At 44.7% G+C, this 22,880-nt stretch overlaps 1 protein-coding gene across 3 annotated transcripts in view; it reads left to right on the top strand.

Annotated features, from left to right (window-relative positions):
• The window catches only part of LOC147032209 (polypeptide N-acetylgalactosaminyltransferase 2-like), a 130,173-nt gene that overhangs the window by 30,884 nt on the left and 76,409 nt on the right, over nucleotides 1-22,880 (top strand). For all 3 annotated transcript variants that reach the window (XM_085869599.1, XM_085869601.1, XM_085869602.1), the window contains exons 4-6: nucleotides 449-547; nucleotides 6,573-6,640; nucleotides 16,253-16,318. In XM_085869599.1, coding sequence (XP_085725725.1) covers nucleotides 449-547; nucleotides 6,573-6,640; nucleotides 16,253-16,318 — 233 coding nt within the window. The remainder of the gene's footprint in view (nucleotides 1-448; nucleotides 548-6,572; nucleotides 6,641-16,252; nucleotides 16,319-22,880) is intronic.

The following is a 22,880-nucleotide window of genomic DNA, read 5'->3' as shown; positions in this document are numbered from 1 at the left end:
AGCCCTGTCTCCTTCAGCCGCTCCTCATAGCGGAGTCTTGCTAGGCTCAGAATCAATCCAGTAGCCCTGCGCTGAACCCTCTCTACGGCATCTATGTCCTTCCGGAATTGTGGTGACCAAAACTGCACACAATATTCTAGATGTGACCCTCACTAAATTCCCGTACAATGTTAATACCACCTCTTTTGATTTATTAATGATCCCCCTCCGAATACAACCTAAAACTCTATTTGCTGTACCTATAGCTGCCTGGCATTGTGCTGCCTGCTTTCCTCCCATATCTATTACCACCTATGTTGACCTAGTTGCCACAACAACATACATAGACTTTGTTGCCACAGGCGGTTGATGAGGTGGCGTTACCTTTTCTTCATGGCTTTCATGTTTAAATGTTCATATTGCAGTCTTTGTCAAATTCTCGTTGAACTTGGTTCTTTTCATTCCTCAGGTGCAAGTCTCAGAAATGGTTACCCAACCTTCCGGCCACCAGCGTTGTCATTACGTTCCACAACGAAGCTCGGTCCACTCTCCTTCGCACTATTGCCAGGTTTGCACATGTCTCGCAATTTGCAGACTTCATTCAATTGGAAGGAAACGTTTGTTTTTATTCCAGTGCTTATTTTCCGTGCAAATTGGTGGATGAGAAGTTATTCTTCGACAACGCCAGCCTATTGTTCAGAAGAAATTAACTTGTTGATTGTCCCGTTGATTGGTGCGAATGAAAGTTGGTTATTGTTTGCGGAGCTGAAGTTTATGATAACAATTTTTAAGAGGGAAATGGTTCTGCTAGAAATGGTTTTGAATGTAACAGTATGTAATTAATTGATATTCTTGTTAAAATATCTGAATGATGTAAATGTTTTGTATGAGTTACCTGAAAGAACCCCCCCCCCCCCACTCCCATTCTCAATCACCCTCAAACACCTCGCAGAATTTACAGTCATCATTGTAACGTTAATCGTGATGCATTACATCAGTGGTGATAAATACTATGGCTATGCGCTCTCTCCCTCACTGATGAACGTATACATTCGGATGAACTGCATTGACTCTTGTCTCCATCAACAAGCGAACTAATTTGCTGCTATATTTCAGGATAAGATATCAAGTATTCATAGTGCACTTGGCAAACACTTTCTGAACCCTGGTGTACCCCATGCCAACGAATATTCCCTCCTGTTTGAATCACTGTTTACCGATAACTCAAGATCCCATCCAGCAGACCATTAACAAAAGGAAAACAACTTTGCCGGATCTAGTTATCGTTTGACTGTTTCCTTATTTCCAGTTCTTTCTCAGACTTGAATCAAAATCATGAATTGTGCCTTTGCATTGTGTCCAGTTGCGTCTTTGTTTAAACAAGCCATAAGAATTTCCATCTTGACGAAACCGTCACTGCTCCACATATAATCTTTAAAATGACGGATCTTTTACTCTTTTACTCCCCCCCCCCCTGCCCCCAAGATTCTATAATGTGCCATCCCAACCATTTTCTTGAATATACTGTCGCGTGTCTGCGGTGTAAGTATAGTCCTGTACGAATTTTAATTTTGCATTTTTCCGTGTTAGCTTAGAGTTGTACGAGACGGTGATAATTATATGAAGCTCTGTGCTAAATTTGGTGATTCCAGCTGCCCATGTCGTCCGGTTGCTCTGCAGACAAACCCACAGATGGGACCATCGCAATACTTGTGCGCTCGGTCCGTGGCCGCGCTACTAGTAATTAGGATTTCGCAGCAATGCCTCATTTTGTTCTGCAGCTTCCCAAATTGCATTTTTTGAGACCATTGCGGTGTAATTCTGGGCACAAGTGCAAAATTGGTGAACACTCTGCATTGATCTTGGTAATAACAGTCTGCAGAAGAAGAAAAAAAACAACCAATTGTTTGTGTGTCATTGAAACAAAGCCAAATGCTAACTTATTTTTCATTCCTGATGAATGGTTGGTGTGATTGGCTAACTCTCTCCTTAAAATCATACGCACTCCTCAATAGTTCTACAAAGTACAAAGGCCTTCGATTGGAGGAGTCCTCAAGTTGCCACACACAGGGTGGCGGATGGCTTTGGTAACATTAAAAACGACATTGCAGTAAATAAATAAAAATGCCCAATGTAACTTTCCATAATGAGTTTTTCTTTTCTTTTGGCACACTCGTTATTTACATTGTTGTGAGGTTTTAACTGATATGCATGAGATGGTTTAGGTTTACATTGTTTTAAAAAATGTTTGTATTATTTCTCCCACTGAAGGTATCGGATGATGGAGGTTGTGTTCACCCCTATTTGTCTGTCTGAATGCCTGTGTCTGTCTATGAGCAGAATATCTCAAAAAGTTGTGGACGGATTTGAACATACTTTGTGGACAGGGGTTTGTGTGACAAGGACAAATTAATTCAATTTTGGTGAAGATCTGGATTCGGATCTGGAGATTTTTCGAAGTGATTCTTCACCATTGAGAGACGGGGCCAAATTATTATTATTTTTTGGCAATACAGATCTACTGTAGAGCACGATATCTCAAAAAAAGTTGTGGACAGATTCGGACGAAACTTTCTGGATGAGTAGGGTAGGAGACAAGAACAAGCTGATTCGATTTTTGTTTTGTCACATTTTTGGTTAAGGTACAAAACGTGAACTGTTCAGCCTGCGCTCCCCAAGTGGGCTGTAAAACTTGTTTTTGACAAATTTTCAACAAAGCTTCACGATGAGAATATGGAGAAGAGAAATGAATAATTTGGTCACAAGGTCAAAGGTCAGCGTGACATAAAATTGTCAATTTTCATCCAATTGACGTGAAATTTTAATTATCATTTGAGCTTTGGTAATCAAATTTCCAACAAAGCGTTATTTTGACAATATAGAGAAGACAAATTAAGAATTTCGACGAAAGGTCAAAAGTACTGTTTATCATATGGAAGAAGTCAGAATACAAAGTGGAGGAGCTTTGCATGTTCTTTCTAGTTACCTCTGCCACCAAAGGTGAAGGAGGTTGTTTTCACCCCTTCCTGCCTGTTTGTCTGTCTGTCTGTCTGTCTGTCTGTCTTTATTTGTTTGTTTGTGTACAGGATATCTCAAAGTTGTGGACGGATTCAGATGAAACTTGGTGGACATGTTGGGTGTGTGATAAGGAAGAATTTATATTATTCAGTTTTGGTGAAGATCCGAATCCGGATCCGGATACGATAGTTGTTTAAATTTTTAAGTGATTCTTCATGATTGAGAGAGAGAGGGCCAAAAACGATATATAGCACGATATCTCAAAAATGTAATGGGCCCGATATGTTCTTGTGGATTAGTCATTGAGTGGCGGAGGTATGCGCACTACCAAGTGCCCTTCTAGTTAACCTCTGCCATCTTCGAAGATGGATGGAGGTTACTGTTTTCACCCCTTTCTGTTTGTTTGTTTGTTTGTGAACAGTATTACGGAAAAACTCCTCGACAGATTTCGACAAAACTTGGTGGGGGGGTTAGGTATGGTCCAAGGATCATGCCATTAAATTTTGGACTTGGTCTCCCTCCCCCCCAAAAAAAATTGTTAGAGAAAAATTTTTTTTTTTGCATTTCTACATGTTTTAAGTGATTTCCAACCCCCCCAAAAAAATTGTTACCCCCCCAACAAAAAATTGTTAGAGAAAAAAAATATATTTTTTGCATTTCTACATATTTTAAGTGATTTCCAACCCCCCCCCCCAAAAAAATTGTTTGAGAAAAAAAATTTTTTTTTTGCATTTTTACATGTTTTAAGTGATTTCCAACCCCCCTCAAAAAAAATTGTTACCCCCCCCCCCAAAAAAGAAAAACTTTTTTTGGGGATTTCTACATGTTTTAAGTGATTTCCAACCCCCCCCAAAAAAAATTGTTGAAGAAAAAAATTTTTGCAACTTTTTTCAACAAAATTTCGATTTTTTTTTTTTTGCATTTTTACATGTTTTAAGTGATTTCCAACCCCCCCCCCCCAAAAAAAAATGGAGAAAAGAACTATAACTCTGTCAGCACTGTTGACATCATATTTAATGAATAAGATATAAGGTTCACTTGAGTGACCCAGCAGTATTGGCGGCGGAGGTTTTTCACTCTCCCGAGTGCTCCCCCTCGAGTTTATTTTGTTCCTGTGTGTTTTGGGGTGGGTAATGGGGGGGGGGGTTCTTTTAATTTCCATAAGCAAGTTAGGTCGAGTGTTTTGCTTTGTGATTGACTCTTGCCACAGAATCTTTGTTACGTAAAGCACATGGAGCTCCACAGATAGCCTCAGTGCTCCAGTTGAAAGCATGTTCTGTGCCCTCATTTCCTGTTTCACACCATTGGGAGGTTTGATGTTTTGATAGTTGAGCCATACCTGATACAACTAATAAAAGAAAAATTACCGGTTGATGTTGTGGTTGTGCGGAATTGTGTAACCATGGCAGCAAATTCGGTCCTTCATGGCAATTGTAAGATTTGTACATATTTTGACAATAAGATAAATATAATTTTTTTTCTGCGATATGCATCTTCAACTGTATAATTTTCTTTGAAGGTTGATCCGTGTCCTTCTGGACTGGGTAATGTTGCTTTGCCATTTGCAATCTGTGCTTTGCATGTGTGCGTGCTGTGATGTGCATTCTCCTCCAAAACCTCCCAGGACATGAACAATTTTATTTATAAAATTGCATAATAAGCATTAATGTGTAGTCACATAATCTAGAATGACTTCCCCACACCCTAATCGGAGCCTGAATCTTTACTCTAGCCTCTTCCCATGTTGTGTATGGGATGGAGGTTGGATGTCCCACCGTAGTGTGGGCCCCCTCCTTTCAAATTTGCCGCTCATTGTTGTCAAACCTAGAATGAATGTTCTTCAAGTACATCACACAGTCCCCTGCCACCAGACTTCAGAATAATGTGTACCTGGACTTGTTGCTCCACTGAACATGTTTTTGTATTTTGAGGCTCCAAGGTGCCAAATCCCAGGTTGCTAACGACGTCAGACCAAATTTAGACACCTGCTGGATAAACTGGCAGTTTGTTTCATAAGAGTTTGTCGAACATTGTTGGCTACTTGGGCTGGAATTAAAGGTTTGACAAACTCTGATGGTTCTTTTATGACATCTCAATGACTCCCTGAACTCCTTTCTGTTTCATCACATCATCGATGTTTAAACCAACCATTCACTTGCAGGGTTTCTTCCTTCTCGGTGATTTACTCTTCTTTTTTTTGTTTTCTGTTTTTTCTTAAATGTTGTCGACCCGATCAACGGATCAGATATTGCTACCTGTCGTCTTCCGCTTCACGATGACCTCGCTATCGTGTGCGGCCTGTGATTGCCGGTTGCATCATTTTCTGGGGGGGGGGGGGGGGACGGCTGTGCTGCTGATGCAGTGCTCTCTATTACCAGTAAGCTGCTACTCATTCTGCCGACTTCGGAAGGATGACAGGCTGAGTCAACCCCACCTTATGTCAATTCGACTGCTCCACGGGGGCTCAAACTCAAGACCCTAAGATGTTAAGCCAGCCACCTTAACTGTTTACCCAACACCACGCTTTGCTTCATGATTATATGCAGACAATAGCTTTCGGGATTTACATCATACCATTGACATGCACGTGGCTGATTATAATTTCTCAGTGGAATTCTCATTTTGTGGCGTGACCTTCTGAAGCTGAGCAGTGCGATTGCTCCCAGACTAATGTATGCCGTCTTTCAACATTTCTGACCATTTCACAGATCAGATACGAATGTGCATAATTATCATCGACTGGAAAGGAATGTCCCATGACTTGTATCAAAATCGTTTAAAACCCTGTGTCGCCAGAAGTAGATTCCCTGGTCCGCATATGCTGCCAAAAGCAACACCGTAGGGGTCGAGAGATTGGTGCACTTTTGCAGCCATAACCTTTTGGATGAATACATTTGAAGAGATCCAGAGTCGTGGCTTATTGGGTGAATCTCCACCCTCTAATCCTTTCTGGATTAAATTCTGCATAGCTATAAGATCTCACGTCCTGAGAAAACCTCATTTGAAAAGTCTGCATTCGATGCACGCACAATGAAATATTTTGATTCGTAAAAAAAAAAAAAAAAAAAAATGCAGCAGCAATCACCTTTTGTAGTCGTCTCTCACAAACGCAAGGCAGGGGGTCCGACCTTTGTGAGAGTTGAAAGAATGAAAAGGAAACAAACAGACAAAAAAAAAAAACTTGGTTACTGCTGTTTATTTCTTTTTGTTCGTTTCATGAAATCAACTTTCCCATCTCAATTACAGTCGTATTGCAATCGTACGTGAAGCATTATTCAAAGGTGTTTCTGAAAATATGGTGAACCGTCAAGCCTTCAACGCCGCTGTGTTTATTTTCTTTTTCTTGCTTTCTTTGAGCACTGGTTGCTGCTGTTCACGGTATATTTGACACTTCAAATAAAGTGTAAGCTCTTGGGGAGTAGCACGAGCGTCGGTATGTCTCAGACATTGAATTTCTCAGCATTCTGACGCTGCGCTTTTTTGTGTTGTTCATCTTTCTCTGAGCGATGCGATCGTATCATGCTGTGCTCTGTTCTTCCCTTCTTTCCCAACTTCCCATGATTCGTACTGGACAGCGTGCTCAACAAAAGCCCTCCTGCTTACATTCGTGAAATCATCCTGGTGGACGACTTCAGTGACAATCGTGAGTTTGTCTATTTATATATATATATATATATATATATTTATTTTATTTTTGTTCTGGCACGAGTATTTGCTTTTATCCAACATTATTAGCCCCCCCCCCCCCCCGGTGGATTTAGTCGGAAAAGGGGGCTTATGGATTTGGTCTCTATTTTTGTGTCCGTGCATGCGTCTGCAACTGCATCTCGGACTTGTATGGACCGCTTTTATTCGTACTTGGCACAAAGACACACATGATGGTATCCACATGCACATCATTTTGTTTTGCGATTCCATCAAAGATGGTTGACCGGCAGTCTATTTAGTTGTCGGAAGACCCGATTCTGAACACATCCTCAACCATTTCTCAGACGTGCATTTACCTATGTTGTTCAAACTTGGCACGCAGATAATGAATGATGGCTTACATATGCTCGTCATTTTTACTTACGAAATCTATAGATTTCGTAAGTATACTGATGACTTCCGTCAACTGTTTGTGTGTGTGTTTGTTACTTACGAAATCTAAAGATTTCGTAAGTATATTGATGCCTTCCGTTTCTGTTTGTTTGTTGTTTGTTTGTTTGTTTGTTAGTTTGTTTGTTTGTAGGCACGATAACTCGAGAACGGAAGAAGCTACCAATGTCAAATTACACCACGTGATTCAGGAGGGTGATGGCTTGCGCTGATTAGATGCTGGTCAAAATCGGTCAAAGGTCAAGGTCACAGCAAGGTCAAATATTCGATTTTTGATGGTTTGGTACAGATAACTCGAGAACGGAAGAAGCTACCAATGTCAAATTACACCACGTGATTCAGGAGGGTGGTGGCGAGCGCTGATTAGATTTTGGTCAAAATTGGTCAAAGGTCAAGGTCACAGTGAGGTCAAACATCCAAAACATTCGATTTTTGATGGTTTGGTACAGAATCATCTTAGAAACTTCTGGTTTGCGTCGCTACCTTCTCTCGAGACAGCTTTTATTAGACAAGGTCAGTGGTCAAGTTGACGATTTCGTAAGTACCAGTCTATGACTGCTTGTTTGTTTGTTTGTAGGCATGATAACTCGAGAACGGAAGGAGTTACCAATGTCAAATTACACCACATGATTCAGGAGGGTGATGGCTAGCGCTGATTAGATTTTGGTCAAAATCGGGCAACGGTCAAGGTCACAGTGAGGTCAAATATTCGATTTTTGATGGTTTGGTACAGATAACTCGAGAACGGAAGAAGCTCCCAAGGTCAAATTACACCACGTGATTCAGGAGGGTGATGGCTTGTGCTGATTAGATTTTGGTCAAAATCGGTCAAAGGTCAAGGTCACAGTGAGGTCAAACATCCAAAAAAATGATAACTCGAGAACGGAAGAATCTACCAATGTCAAATTACACCAGGTGATTCAGGAGGGTGGTGGCTAGCGCTGATTAGATTTTGGTCAAAATCGGTCAAAGGTCAAGGTCACTGAGGTCAAACATCCAAAACATTCAATTTTTGATGGTTTGGTACAGAATCATCATAGAAACTTCTGGTTTGCTTCGCTACCTTCTCTCGAGACAGTTTTTATTAGACAAGGTCAGAGGTCAAGTTGACGATTTCGTAAGTACCAGTCTATGACTGCTTGTTTGTTTGTTTGTAGGCACGATAACTCGAGAATGGAAGGAGCTCCCAATGTCAAATTACACCACGTGATTCAGGAGGGTGATGGCTAGTGCTGATTTGATTTTGGTCATAATCGGTCAAAGGTCAAGGTCACAGTGAGGTCAAATATTCGATTTTTGATGGTTTGGTACAGATATCTCGAACGGAAGAAGCTCCCAAGGTCAAATTACACCACGTGATTCAGGAGGGTGGTGGCTAGTGCTGATTAGATTTTGGTCAAAATCGGTCAAAGGTCAAGGTCACAGTGAGGTCAAACATCCAAAACATTCAATTTTTGATGGTTTGGTACAGAATCATCGTAGAAACTTCTGGTTTACGTCGCTACCTTCTCTCGAGACAGTTTTTATTAGGCAAGGTCAGAGGTCAAGTTGACGATTTCGTAAGTACCAGTCTATGACTGCTTGTTTGTTTGTTTGTAGGCACGATAACTCGAGAACGGAAGAAGCTACCAATGTCAAATTACACCACGTGATTCAGGAGGGTGATGGCTAGCGCTGATTAGATTTTGGTCAAAATCGGTCAAAGGTCAAGGTCACAGTGAGGTCAAACATCCAAAACATGATAACTCGAGAAAAGTTACCACAGGTATTGTTGAAGGAGCGTGAGTTTGGAAGATCGAGTTAAGTTCGGTGGAATTTGTGTGTCAATTCGTCGAGTTACGGCTGTTTTAAAAATGTCAGTGTTATCAAATAATATTAAATATTTCCGTAAATTCCTGTGGAGAAATGGAGTATTTTTGCTTCGCTCGACGTTACGAGTTAGTTTTAACTTCGATTTTAATTTTGTCTTCGGTTTTTGCGATCGCTTAGGACGCTTAAACCTTGGTTGTCGAAATTCTGGTAAAAATTGGATGTTTTGGAGACGTTTTAAGATTGTATAAAATATTTCACCCGCCGCCTCACGGCTCGTCACTTGGTGCAGCGCGTTCGAGCAGACGCTTCATTGAGGCACGTAAGGGTTTTGCGTGTGCGCGCTGATGTCATCGCGCTCGCCCCGGTGTCCTTTCGAGTTGGGGTGGGTAGGGGGGCGTCGAGTGTGACCTTTACGTTAATCCACGGTAACTCGAGAACGGAAGAAGTTGATGGTTTGGTACAGAATCATCGTAGAAACTTTTGGTTTGCGTCGCTACCTTCTCTAGAGACAGCTTTTATTAGACAAGGTCAGAGGTCAAGTTGACGATTTCGTAAGTACCAGTCTATGACTGCTTCTTTTTTTTGTGATCGGATCTATGATGGCTGACTTGGGGCCATTTTGTTCCTTAAACATATCCCCAACCATTTCCTGAACATGCATGGTCTGATTTTGTTCAAGCTTGGCACATGCACAGCGCATGATGGCATACACGTGCGTCTCACTTTATTTTGCGATCCGATCAAAGATGACCGACAGGTCGACTGTTGGCCATTTTCGATGTAAATGAATGTGGGCTCGCCCTTAAACTCCGTACAGCGAAATTACTAAAACCACGGTGGCAATGACATTTTATGTCTTTTTAATTTTTTTTCTCCTTGTTAAGTATTGTTATGTCTGAGGGGGGGGGGGCGGTATGCATTCAAAGGGTAATTAGGATGCTTAATTAGGTATGCCATGCTGTTCGAGTTTACCAGGATCTCGATGTAATAAGTAGCAATTCAGTGGTGATAAGTTGTCTAGGAAATGTCCATTTCTTTAAGGGGGAAATGATAATTGTCACGTAATTAGATCGGGAAACGGGTTAGGGTAAGTGTGTATGCGTATTCCCTTTTAGTATTCCCTGTAGGCTTGCCGTGACGTAACAGGACAGTGCTGCGGATGACTCCGCCCCGTGATCCCGATTGGCGGAAGGCGACGGCGGAGGGCCAATAAAACGGCTCGATTGGAAGTGAAGAGGACAGGAGGATAAAAAGGTTCTGTTTGGGAAAAGAAGAGGAGGAAGAGTCATAAAAAGAAAGCGTCTGGTCGAGGCTGTTGATCTCTGAGCGCGCTCTCTCGTTGCGCTGGTTTGTTCCTCGATTTGTCGTGTCTCGTGGCCTTGCTGTGCCTCGTGCCTCACCTCGGTTGGCTCTGGAGTTCTGCTGGCTCAGAGTACGGGACCAAACGGCAGGTGGACCTGCCTCCCTCTCCTGCTCGCATATTGGCGCCAGAACTGGCTCCCTGGCGGCTGTGAGCGGACTTGGGCCTACACCAGGAGGTCGACACCAGACGAGCGCGACGCCAGCTCGTCCGGCGCCAATCCAGTGACTGTTGCGTCGACACCACGGGCAAGCCTGACCACCAGCTACGGTGTGTGTGTGTGTGTGTGTGTGTGTGTATGTGTGTATGTGTGTGTGTGTGTGTGTGTGTGTGTGTGTGTGTGTGTGTGTGTGTGTGTGTGTGTGTGTGTGTGTGTGTGTGTGTACCTGGCGCCTTAGAGGGTTATAGATTTGTATATCTATTGGAATTGTTGTGTTTTCCCCACGCCCGAACCCACACCACCATCCCGTCGAATCGCCCCGGATCCCTCCTCTTGCCGAGTCTTATTATTTCTGGTTAGAGAAATAAACATTATTAACTCAATGAAAAGCGACTCGTGCCACCTTCCTCATCCCGTTTGCTGTCGAGCGATTAAAACCGCCATCTTTGGGTTATAAAAAATAAACCGCCTCCATCATTTCGGCTCATTCAACGTTGGCGGGACTGTTCAAGTCCCGTGGACGTCACATTGGTGTCAGGGTGTTGGATGTTCGAACCCCTCTAAATTATATTTGGTATCGGGAGAATATACCAGGATTAAAATCTCGCCACAAATTGGAATATAAAACTACTACAGAAAAGCGCGCGAGTGCGGGAAAATTTTGGCGGGAGTTTTCAAATTAAATTAAATTGGTGGCAAACGGGACTTCTGCACCATGGCGGATGTGCAGATGTTTGAGGAGGAAGGCCACGTGTCTGGCAGCGAGTCGGGGGAAGAAGGGAGAGACGGGGGTAGGATCGGAACCTCCCCCATTCCGAGCGTGGACCGTGCTTCATTGCCCGTAATGGAGCCGGCAGTGCCGGAAACCGGCGCGATGTCGATCCAGACAATGTTGGAACATTTAATGAGTGCAATTACAGCACAGGGGGCAAAAATGACGGCACATGGGGCAGAAAGGGCAAAAATGACGGCACAAATGGCAAATCAATTTGTGACACAGAGGGCAGAAATGACAGATCAATTGGGGGTAATGGGGGAACAGTTGGGTGCACGGATTGATTTAATGAGGGATGAATTGGGGGAAAAGATGGAGAAAATGAAAACTGAGATGCAGGAGTGTGTGGATGTTCAATTGGGGGAAATACAAAGTAAATTCGAGGATAGATTGGAGGAAACAAAGGTAGAAATTACATTGGAGGGGGAAAATATACGGAAAAAATTGGTAGATAAAATTGATGCAACGAACATTCGGGTTGATAAAGTGGATGAAGGCCTGGAACGTCATCGTGCCTGTGTGGATGCTCGTATGCAGCTGCAAGTTGAAGAGTGGGGAGAGCTGAGGAAGCAAGGGATGAATTTGGCGGAGGAGGTAAAAGGATTGGAGGCTCGTTTGGACGAACAAGATAAAATTATGAGCCAAGATGAAGACTTGGATAAAGGCCTGGTAGAGCCGTCTTTTGTAAGTAGAGTGTCCGGGTTGGTTGAGGAGCAGCAACAAACTCGCGATGGAGCCTTGGAGGAGGTTGTGCAGGCCCAGAAGATCCTGCGGGAAGAGGTGAATCGGTCCATTCAACGTTTGGAACAGGAGGCAAAATTGACCCATGAGACCCTCACCACAAAACATCTTTGGCCACAGTGGGCTCCGAAATTGGATACGCAGCCACAAGGGTGTTTGATCCCTGGGCTGGATTCGGACAAGGGAGAAACTGGGAAGCGGGCCACCGTAAAAGTGATCCCCCTGGTAAATTTCGACGGGTCAGGGAGCGTTGAAGCTTTTCTGACGCAATTTGAGTGCATTTCCCGACTAAACGGGTGGAATGAGCGGGAACGTACAGGGAATCTGGTGGCAACGTTGCGGGGACCAGCCGCAGATGTGTTAAACGTGATCGCGGAGGGATGTTGACCAGCTCCCACATTTGCGAGGCGTTGAGCCGTCGGTTTGGGTTCGCAGCAAACTGTGATCTAGTGCGGGCCCAGCTCCAGCACCGCAGATTAAAGTCGGGCGAGACAGTGCAGGAGCTGGCACAGGACATTTACCAATCAGTCAGGATCGCGTATCGGGACCTAACATGGAGGCGTGGGACAGACTGGCACTCGAGAAATTTTTAGCTGCTCTTCCTGACCCTGAGGTCCGAGCGCTGGTGGAGCTACAGGATCCACCCACCGTGCACCGAGCGGCCGAGTGCGCGGCCAGGCTGGCCTCGTGTTGTCGGCCGGGTCGGGTGCCAGAGAGGCCATCGGTGACGATCCGACAGGCGGAGATTCGGGATCAGGGAGGGGGGCTGGGAGAAATTGGCATTCCCCAAATGTTTCAGGAAATTTGCCAGAAACTGTCAAGTTTGATAAGGGGTAATTCGGCAGTGGGTGCACCACAGCGGCGGGGTCCAGCCCAGCCAATAGAGCAATTCGATTATGGCCGAGGGGGTCCGGAACCGGAAGAGACATTACACCGATACCCACGGGGGCCTTTTATGGGGAGTTGTTTCCGGTGCGGGTGAAGAGGACACGTGCAACGATATTGCCGGTACCCGGCAATGGAGGGACCCTCCAATAGACTTTTAGACTCGGAGAGGATGAATCCTCCTGCTGAACTGCCAGGTCTATCCGAGGTGCCCTTACATCGGTCGAGTCTGTAGATCACTGTCGGGGGTCGGGGAGACGAGATCGGGCTGAGCATATAGGGCCATGCTCGGCTGGTGAGATTGTGGCGAAGTGCCCTCCTTTGGTGAAAATAGTGAATTGTGGGAAAATTGGCATGGGTTTGTAAGTTCTGCTGGGTTTTAGAGTGACAATAGGAACAGTGGGTAATTGGTAACAATGCGGGCACGAGTGACTGTCCAATGGCTGGTGCGTGGATCGGGTGAGAAGTGCTGTGTGAGTTGTTTCAAGTTAAGAAGTGAAATGTATGGTGCACACATTGATTTTTTATTGGACATGGTGTGGTAACAGAGAAGGTCATGGTCGGCGAAGTGTTAGAAATGCAGCTGTCACATGTAAGGCCGATGGGGTGGGGGGAGTCATGTGGGTTTTGTGGGTGGGGATGATGTGCTTGTCCGCAGGGATTGCTGAAGCTTACGGTGAGCGGGAATTGCGACCCTCTTCAAGGAGATTCACCCCTGGTGGCTAATGCTGACAGTGTCTGGAGGCAACTGGGAGAGGATCTGGTTGGGCGACCAAGGCGGGTAGGACCTTGGCGACCCAGGAAGGCCAGAGGAGCCAGTGAGACCCCTTCCAGTGTGTTGTACGGGGTTACAGCTGATGGCTACCAGGGGTGTGGGAATCAAAGGGAGCGGGGCGGAGAAACGTCTGGGTTGGACTAAAGCTTACCTGTGGGCATGGTTGCACCTGAGATGCCCCCATCATCTTGTGGTAACCCACCCCACGGCCATGACGGGATTCAGCCTGCATCATTACAATGGGGACCATGACCGAGAAATGTGATGATGACCATGGTGTGAGTGTTGTGAAGATGTGTGAGTCCCACTCGATCCCGCACAACTTGACATGTGCAGCAAGGGCATGATGTCCGCATAATTTTGGGCTGAAGTAAATTTGAAAATTGGCTCCCCGGGTAACGCTGGGTCTATTAGCATCCACTGGGGGACGTGGTCACGTCTAAATATCCCGTGAATAGTGTCGTTAAGGCTTAGAGTAGGAATGTAAAGTATAAGTGTTGTGTTTTTGTGGAACCTTTTGTTTCCCCTCCCCAGATCACTGGAAGAGTGCTGGACAAGAGCGATGATCCAGAGGATGGAGTGCAACTTCACTCAGTGCTCTCATGTGATAAAAAAAAATGAATGATTGTTTAGGCGAGGATAAGGCCATAAGGGGGTAGTACATTAAGCAGGATAGGTAAGTTAGCTGCGGCTCGCTGCCCATTGCCCCTCCTACTTTATTTTGTTCGGTTAAATAGGTGTGAGTCAGTGAGTGTTAAGGCTGGTACGGTAGCGCCTGTGATATTCCTTGCAGGAGCTGCGGTACCAGAGGAGGGGGTAGTGTTACGTCTGAGGGGGCGTATGCATTCAAAGGGTAATTAGGATGTTTAATTAGGTATGCCACGCTGTTCGAGTTGCACCAGGATCTCGATGTAATAAGTAGCAATTCAGTGGTGATAAGTTGTCTAGTAAATGTCCATTTCTATAAGGGGGAAATGATAATTGTCACGTAATTAGATAGTGAGACGGGTTAGGGTAAGTGTGTATGCGTATTCCCTTTTCGTATTCCCTGTAGGCTTGCCGTGACGTAACAGGACAGTGCTGCGGATGACTCCGCCCCGTGATCCCGATTGGCGGAAGGCGACGGCAGAGGGCCAATAAAATGGCTCGATTGGAAGTGACGAGGACTCGAGTATAAAAAGGTTCTGTTTGGGAAAAGAAGAGGAGGAAGAGTCATAAAAAGAAAGCGTCTGATCGAGGCTGTTGATCTCTGAGCGCGCTCTCTCGTTGTGCTGGTTCATTCCTCGATTTGTCGTGTCTCGTGGCCTTGCTGTGCTTCGTGCCTCACCTCGGTTGGCTCTGGAGTTCTGCTGGCTCAGAGTACGGGACCAAACGGCAGGTGGACCTGCCTCCCTCTCCTGCTCGCATATTGGCGCCAGAACTGGCTCCCTGGTGGCTGTGAGTGGACTTGGGCCTACACCAGGAGGTCGACACCAGACGAGCGTGACGCCAGCTCGTCCGGCGCCAATCCAGTGACTGTTGCGTCGACACCACGGGCAAGCCTGACCACCAGCTACGGTGTGTGTGTGTGTGTGTGTGTGTGTGTGTGTGTGTGTGTGTGTGTGTGTGTGTGTGTGTGTGTGTGTGTGTGTGTGTGTGTGTGTGTGTGTGTGTACCTTGCACCTTAGAGGGTTTGATATTTGTATATCCATTGGAATTGTTTGTGTTTTCCCCACGCCCGAACCCACACCACCATCCCGTCGAATCGCCCCGGATCCCTCCTCTTGCCGAGTCTTATTATTTCTGGTTAGAGAAATAAACATCATTAACTCAGTGAAAAGCGACTCGTGCCACCTTCCTCGTCCCGTTTGCTGTCCAGCGATTAAAACCGCCATCTTTGGGTTATAAAAAATAAACCGCCTCCATAGTTTCGGCTCATTCAACGTTTGCGGGAATGTTCAAGTCCCGTGGACGTCACAGTATCATATACATTTCACCTTTGACCCCCTGTTGCCTGCCACATTGGGGTTGTGAATTCTCCATTCATCATCCTACCGTGACCGTGTTGTTATCCCTGTCTCCTCTTCTTATTCGTTCTCTCTCAACCCCCTACCCCAGTCTCACTCCCCTCCCATTTCTTCCATGTTTTCACTTTTTTTTTTTCTTTTCTTACTTCAATCCACCCCCACCACCCACCACCTCGCTTCCCATCTGCCCCTCCTTACCCACCCAAACTCTGTCTGATTATTTACTGATATGCACCTCAAGGAGGAAAAGAGTAATGAAGTGCAAGTACGGTTCTTTTTGGTTATATACTGCAATGCAAGTGGGGTTTCACAAGAATTAAAATCCCAAGTTGATATAGCAGAGTTTTTTTTTTTTTTTTTGTAATTACATGGTATTAGCATTTGCATTAATCTGCGGAAACCGCTGCCTGTAAAGCAAGTCGAATGGTTGGAAAGTGCATGGTGTTCTTTTAAATCAGCCAGCAGAGTGTGAACACGGAAATTGCATATAGCACCGTAAGAATGTTTTGATTATTCCATGGATTCGGTTTGTCAGGAATACGCCGGTATCAGCTTGGCTTCCTCATATTATTTTTTTGAGCAAATATCCATCTGGAGTACTTGTGTCGAGTGTAGCCGTGCAAGCCTGTCCTTTTTATTGCAGCCGAGGATGGAGAACTGCTCACTCGGATCGAAAAGGTTAACCTGCTGAGAAACCAAAGAAGGGAAGGTAAGTCTAGTTCTCCTTTGTTCTCTGCTGTTCTCTCACATGATTGCTTTTGTCTTCTTTTACTGTTCTATGTTTTTATTATTCTTATCAAGCATAATTGATTTTTGGGTTTTGTCCCCCCCCCCCACCCCCTCCAATGAGGCTGCTACCATTTTAGCTCCTTCCAATCAATTGAGCATCTTATTTGCATTTTTTGGTATGCATCTGATGTTGGCTCTCTTCTACTTCTATTTTATTTTGTTTTTCTCTCTCTCATACACCCTCTCATGTGACCTTAAATTTTTCATGCGACCTTTAATGGAAATGAACATCACAGTGGGGGCATCCGATGCGGCAGAGACATATCCATCAACGTCTATTTCTGTTTTCTAGTTTGTCTTTCTAACATATGGCTGTAGACACCAGATGCCTGTGATACGGCTTTGGCGTTTGATTCCAGATTTGTCGATCATACTTTTATAATGCTTATTGTCAATTAAACCGAAAAGGTTTTGAAGAGCAACTGATTAATATTTAGCATTCCCCATGATCCACAGCCTCACATTGTGACTTGTATAATGGCGGTAAGTTTCAATTTTTAAATTGCAACGTTGTCTGTTCTTCCATCTGTTATTTTTGTCTTCCATCTAATCCCTTTATTAATACATCTGACTGCCTGACTGCAGCAGCAATCCACCTTGAATATCACTGTCAGCGCTTTTAAGGGGAAAAATTGTATTGCGGGTGTGGGAATCGACGAATGGTAATATCTTCTGTATTTTGTCAAGTCAAGGCTCGTGAAAGACTTGGAACACAGAACGGATCAGGACGCAACAAAATAAAAGGAACAGTAGAAAGGCAGGGGCAAGCTCTTGGGGAGTAGCATCAGCGTAGGTATGTCTCAGACGTTGAATTTCTTAGCATTCTATCGGAATTTCTCAGCAATTTCTTAACCCATGCTGAGATGACCCAACAGCAGGGTTGAGGGGCAAAATAGAGGGAGACGGATGACTAAGGGATGTGTTGAAGAATGAGGGGCGCAGAAGGACACACAGGTTGGTTAAGATGGGCACAGAAGCAAACTCTCAGGATGAAAAACTGGAAAATTGGAAGGAGGTGGGCTTGGGAGTCGGGGGGGGGGTGGGGAGTTTACGGGGGTAGACTAGATCATGGCTTTGGATGGGGGATGAGTTGAGATGGTGGAGAACAGCTATCATGAAGACCTGAAGGGAAGAATGGGATTGAAGAGAATGTAGAAGTTGGTTCCACAGGTGGGGGGGGGGGGGGAGAAACGAATGTGTGGAGGTCAGCAGTGGTTCTGGATTTTGACAGTTGCACCAGAAGAAGGTTGCGGATGGACCACGTGCACCCTGTAGAAACCTGGGGGGGACAAAGCACAAAAAGAGCAGAGGGTGCAAGACCAGAAAGGAAGTGGTAAAAGACGGAGAACACCGACTTGTATGTGATGGGAAAGTGAAAGGCCCATCACCTCGGCTTCATCGCGGGAGATTCCAATGATCTCGAAAGCCTTCGTTTCCATGGTGTCAGCCTAAGCAAGGTGTGAGGCAGGTGCGCTAGCCCAGAGCTAGAGCAGTCCTACATCAAGCTGTGGACAAAGGCCTTCTATGTGGATGAGAGTTCAGGTGTGCCACGGAAGAACTTGGCACGACGGAGGATGCCCAGTCGTTGGCTGGCTTTGGATACCAACTTCGGATTGGAGTGTGTTGCTACTTGATGCTACTTGGAGATCGTGACTGATATATTGTGAGACCCAAGAGTTTGAGCGTCTCAACTTCTTCAAGAGGAAAAAGCAGATGGGAGGCTTGTTTTTTTTTTGTTTTTTTAAAGCAGTTAGGAAGGTTTGTGAAAGTACAGTGCCTTCACAAAGTATTCACACCCCTCGACTTTTTTCACTTTTTGTTGAGTTACAGCCTGAATTTAAAATGGATTCCATTGAAATTTTTTGCGACCGATCTACACGAAATACCCCATAATGACAAAGTGAAATGTTTTTGGAAATTTTTACAAATCAATTAAAAATGAAGAGCTGAAATGTTTTGAGTCAATAAGTATTCAACCCCCTGAGTCAATACACCACTTTGTGGAAGTGCCTTTGGCAGCGATTACAGCTTCGAGTCTCTTTGGGTACGTCTGTATCAGCTTTTACATCTGGATTTGGGGGTTTTCTCACATACTTCCTCGCAGATTTGCTTGAGCTCTGTCAAGTTGGACGGGGAGCGTCGGCGAACAGCAATCTTCAAGTCTGGGCTTTGGCTGGGTCACTCAAGGACTTTCACGTTCTTGTTCTGAAGCCATTCCAGTGTTGCTTTGGCTGTGTGCTTGGGTCATTGTCCTGTTGGAACATAAATCTTCGCCGCAGTCATAGGTATTTTTTACTCTGGAGCAGGTTCTCCGAAAGATTTTGCCTGTATTCGGCTCTATTCATTGTCCCCTCTGTTCTTACAAGTCTCCCAGTCCTTGCCGCTGAAAAGCATCTCAGTGGCATGCCACCACCATGCTTCACCATAGGGATGGTGTCAGATGGATAATGAGCTCTTATCTGTTTCTGCCAGACGTAGCACTTTTCATTCAGGCCAAAGAGTTCAATTTTCGTCTCATCAGTCCACAGAAGCTTTTACCTCGTGTTCTCAAAGTCTTTCACATGCCTTTTTTTTGCAAACTCCAGGTGTGCTGTCATGTGCCTTCTTCTCAGCAGTGGCTTCCGTCTGTCCACTCTCCCATTAAGCCTAGATTTGTGAAGTGCTGCAGAGATTGTTGTCCTTCCAACAAGTTCTCCCATCTCAGCCGAGAAACTCTAGTTCCGTCAGAGTGGTCAATTGGTTTGTCGTCACCTCCCTGGCCAAGGTCTCTTTGCCCAGTTGCTCAGTTTGGTCGGACGACCAGCTCTAAGAAGAACCTGGGTAGTTCCATATTCTTTCCATTCCCGAATTACGGAGTTCACTGTGCTCTTGGGAACTTCAAACACTCTAGAAATTGTTTTCATGCCCTCCCCAGATCGATGCCTCCTCACAATTCTATCTCGGAGTTCCACGGACAGTTCCTTGGTACTTCAGGGTGGAGTTTCTGCTCTGACATGCACTGCCAACTGTGGGACCTTATATAGAAAGGTGTGTTTCTTCCTAAATCATGTCCAATCAATTGAATTGGCCACAGGTGGACTTCCATTGAAGTTGTGGAGACATCTCATGGATGATCAAAGGAAATTGGATGCACTTGAGATCAATTGGGAGTGTCATGGCAAAGGGACTCATTGCAAGCCAGAGAATACTTATTGACACAAGACATTTCAGTTTTTCATTTTTAATTGACTTGTTTAAAAAAAAAATTTATAAACAGGTTTTCACTTTGACTTAATGGGGTATTTTGTGTTGATCAGTGACAAAAAATTAACTTCAATCCATTTTAAATTCAGGCTGTAACACAACAAAATGTGACAAATGTTGAGAGGTATGAATACTTTCTGAAGGCACTGTAGATGGGGTGGTTTGTGAATAAAGTAGACGGGAGGGTGTGCCACACAGTTCTTTTGGAGAGAGCTATTAAGGACCTCCAACCATTGTTGGGAGAGTAGAAGCAGCGTGTCCAAGGTCGAGTGACCTGATGTGAAACCAAATTGATGATCTTAGATGAGGTCGTTGGAGAAAAGGAAGGATTTTGTCGACTGCGATGATTTATTCCGTGACCTTGCTGGTGATTGGAAGTAGGCTAATTGGTCTGTAGTTAAGGGGATCAGCTTTTGCACATTGCTTATTTATTGCGGTGATGATGGCGGACTTCCAAGCAGACGGAAGATGACTGAGGGCATTATGATAGCGTGAAAAGGGGAGACGGAGGAAGTGCAAGCACAGCATAGCAGTTTTTAGGACACGTGAGCTGATGCCGTCCTGTCCAGTTGCAGTGTCCGAGTCGAGGGTTGCCACGAACTTCTTCGCCTTCTCATGTGCAAAAGACAGAGTCCAATAGCAGTGGGGTGTGACTGGGAAGGGAAGGGTGGGTACAGAGAGCAAGTTTTTCGGTACACAATATTTGGAAGTAAAACAGGATTGAGGCATTTGGCCTTTTCACAAGCCCAGTCCAATTTTGGTGCCATTTGAAGAGAGGGAAGGGATGGAAGAGGGGCATACACTCGAGACGGACTTAACAAGATGCCACCAGGTTTTCGAGGAGGGAGACAAGTTTGAAATTCCAATCTTGAGATTGGAGAGATGTTGTTTTCTGGCTTTCCTAAGAGTGGACGCACACTTGTTGCCGGCGTTATTGAATGAGCTGAGGTTGTCTTGTGTTTGATTTGCCCTCCTGGGCTCTGAAACGATGCAAGTTGTTTCAGAGCAACTGCCTCACCACAGGATTCAGTGTACTATTGGTGGGAAGATGGGCAGGATAACTGAAGACGAGATGGGATGGATCTGTGCATGAGAAAGAGCAGGTTGCTGTGAAAGACTTCCCAGGCTGAGTTTATGTCTGGGGGCATTAGATGTGGGAGACGAGTTCTGAAGAGCGATGGTTGCTTCCAGTCCCTGCCAATCTGCCCCAGTGAACTGCCGGACTCGTTGGCACCGTGGGGGCCTCTCTGAGAATAGCCAGAGAGAGAGAGCGAGATACAGTCGTTACCAAAAGTATTGATACCCTTGGACTTTTTTCAAATAATGCAACATTTCTTCCAGAAAATTGTTGAAATTAAAAATTATTTTTGGTATCCACATATGTATTTTTTTGGTTTGCAGTGGAACAAAACAAAAAAAAGCTGAAAAAATTACAATATCTTCACTTATTCCACACATAAATCCTAAAATGGCCCAGACAATGTTATTGGCACCTTTTAAGAAGTTGTTCCAAATAATTTGATTTCAGGCAGGTGATTCAGCTTTACTTTGGAATTGAACTCACCTGTGGTGAGTTGCAGATGTCTGCAATATAAAATCACTCATTCACCCAGTTTGAATGGAAAAAAAGGAGTCATTCTGCTGTTTTGTGTCACTGTGTGGACCGCAATGAGCATGGAGAAAAGAAAGAAAACCAAAGAATTGTCTGAGGAGGTCAGATACAAGATTGCAGCCGAGCATGGACAATCTCAAGGCTACAAGTACATTTCCAGAGACCTTGATGTGCCTGTGTCCACCGTATGCCATGTTATCAGGAAGTTTAAGGCCCATGGCACTGGAGCCATCCTCCCTGGACGTGGCCGCAAGAGAAAACTTGATCGAAGATTGCAGCAAAGGATTTTTGATTGGTAGAGATTGCACCTCGATCAACTGCCAAACAGATTCAAGCTGACCTTCAGACACAAGGTACGACAGTTTGAACTCGCACCATCCGTCGCCAACTCAATGAAACGGGTTTCTATGGTAGGAGACCCAGGAGGAACCCACTGCTGAGAGAGAGAGAGAGAGAGAGAGACATAAGAAAGCCCAACTGGAGTTTGCCAAAACACACCTGAACAAGCCGAGATCCTTCTGGGAGAACCTCCTATGGACAGATGAGACCAAATTAGAGCTTTTTGGGAAAGCACATCATCTCTATATTTACAGAAAACAAAATGAAGCTTTCAAAGAAAAGAACACCTTCCTGACAGTCAAACATGGAGGAGGTTCAGTGATGTTTTTGGGGTTGCTGTGCTGCCTCTGGCACTGGGTGCCTTGAATGTGTGCACGGCATCATGAAATCAGGAGATTACCGAGGCATTTTGGTGCGCACTATTCAACCCAGTGTCAGAAAGCTGGGTCTTCGTTGAAGGTCATGGGTCTTGCAGCAGGACAATGACCCCAAACACACTTAAAAAGCACCCAGGAATGGTTCAAGACAAAACGCTGGACTGTTCTTAAGTGGCCAGCAATGAGTCCAGATGTAAATCCCATTGAACACCTGTGGGGGGATCTGAAAACAGCAGTTGGGAGAAGGCACCCTTCAAATCTGGGAGAACTGGAGTAGTTTTCACAAGAAGAGAGGGCCAAACTGCCAGTAGAGAGGTGGAGGAAGCTCATTCATGGCTATAGGAAGCGCTTGACTGCAGTTATTTTGTCCAAAAGCTGTGCTACCAAATATCAAGTCGAGGGTGTCAATAACTTTGTTAATGCCATTTATTTTTATTTTCTGATTTAAAAGGATATATTCAGTTCTGAATCAAAAACAAAGGTTCTGTAATATTAACAGTGAAATATAGAATTGTGGAGACCAAATACTTTTGTCAATTTCAACTTATTTTTTCGAGAAAATTGTGTGTTGTTTGAAAAAACGCGCAAGGGTCACAATATTTTTGGCCACGACTGTATGTGGGGAAAACCCTGAACCATCATTCACTGGCAGGGCTGATAAGCACACAACAGGAAAATGTTCCCGACGATTTGTAACTCTGCCCCTGTCATTTTGTTTGAACCGCTCGTTTGCATTGCAATGCACCGTCTTCATTCTCCTTTTGGTTTTATTCAGTTTGCTAGGTCTATTGTGCAGCATTGGTTGTTATGGCTAAAATTGATTTGGGAAGAAAGTTAATTTTTGTTTAATTGTATCAAAATGTTCGTAGAAAGGTTGTCCCCCCCCCCCCTCCTTGCTTCTTTTCCTTTTG

The sequence above is a fragment of the Eptatretus burgeri genome, chromosome 2 (assembly GCF_056783735.1).
Source record: "Eptatretus burgeri isolate ZD-2024b chromosome 2, Ebu_testis_v1, whole genome shotgun sequence".
NCBI lineage: Eukaryota > Metazoa > Chordata > Myxini > Myxiniformes > Myxinidae > Eptatretus > Eptatretus burgeri.
Note: the sequence above shows the minus strand (reverse complement) of the source record. Positions and strands in the feature narration are given on the sequence as shown.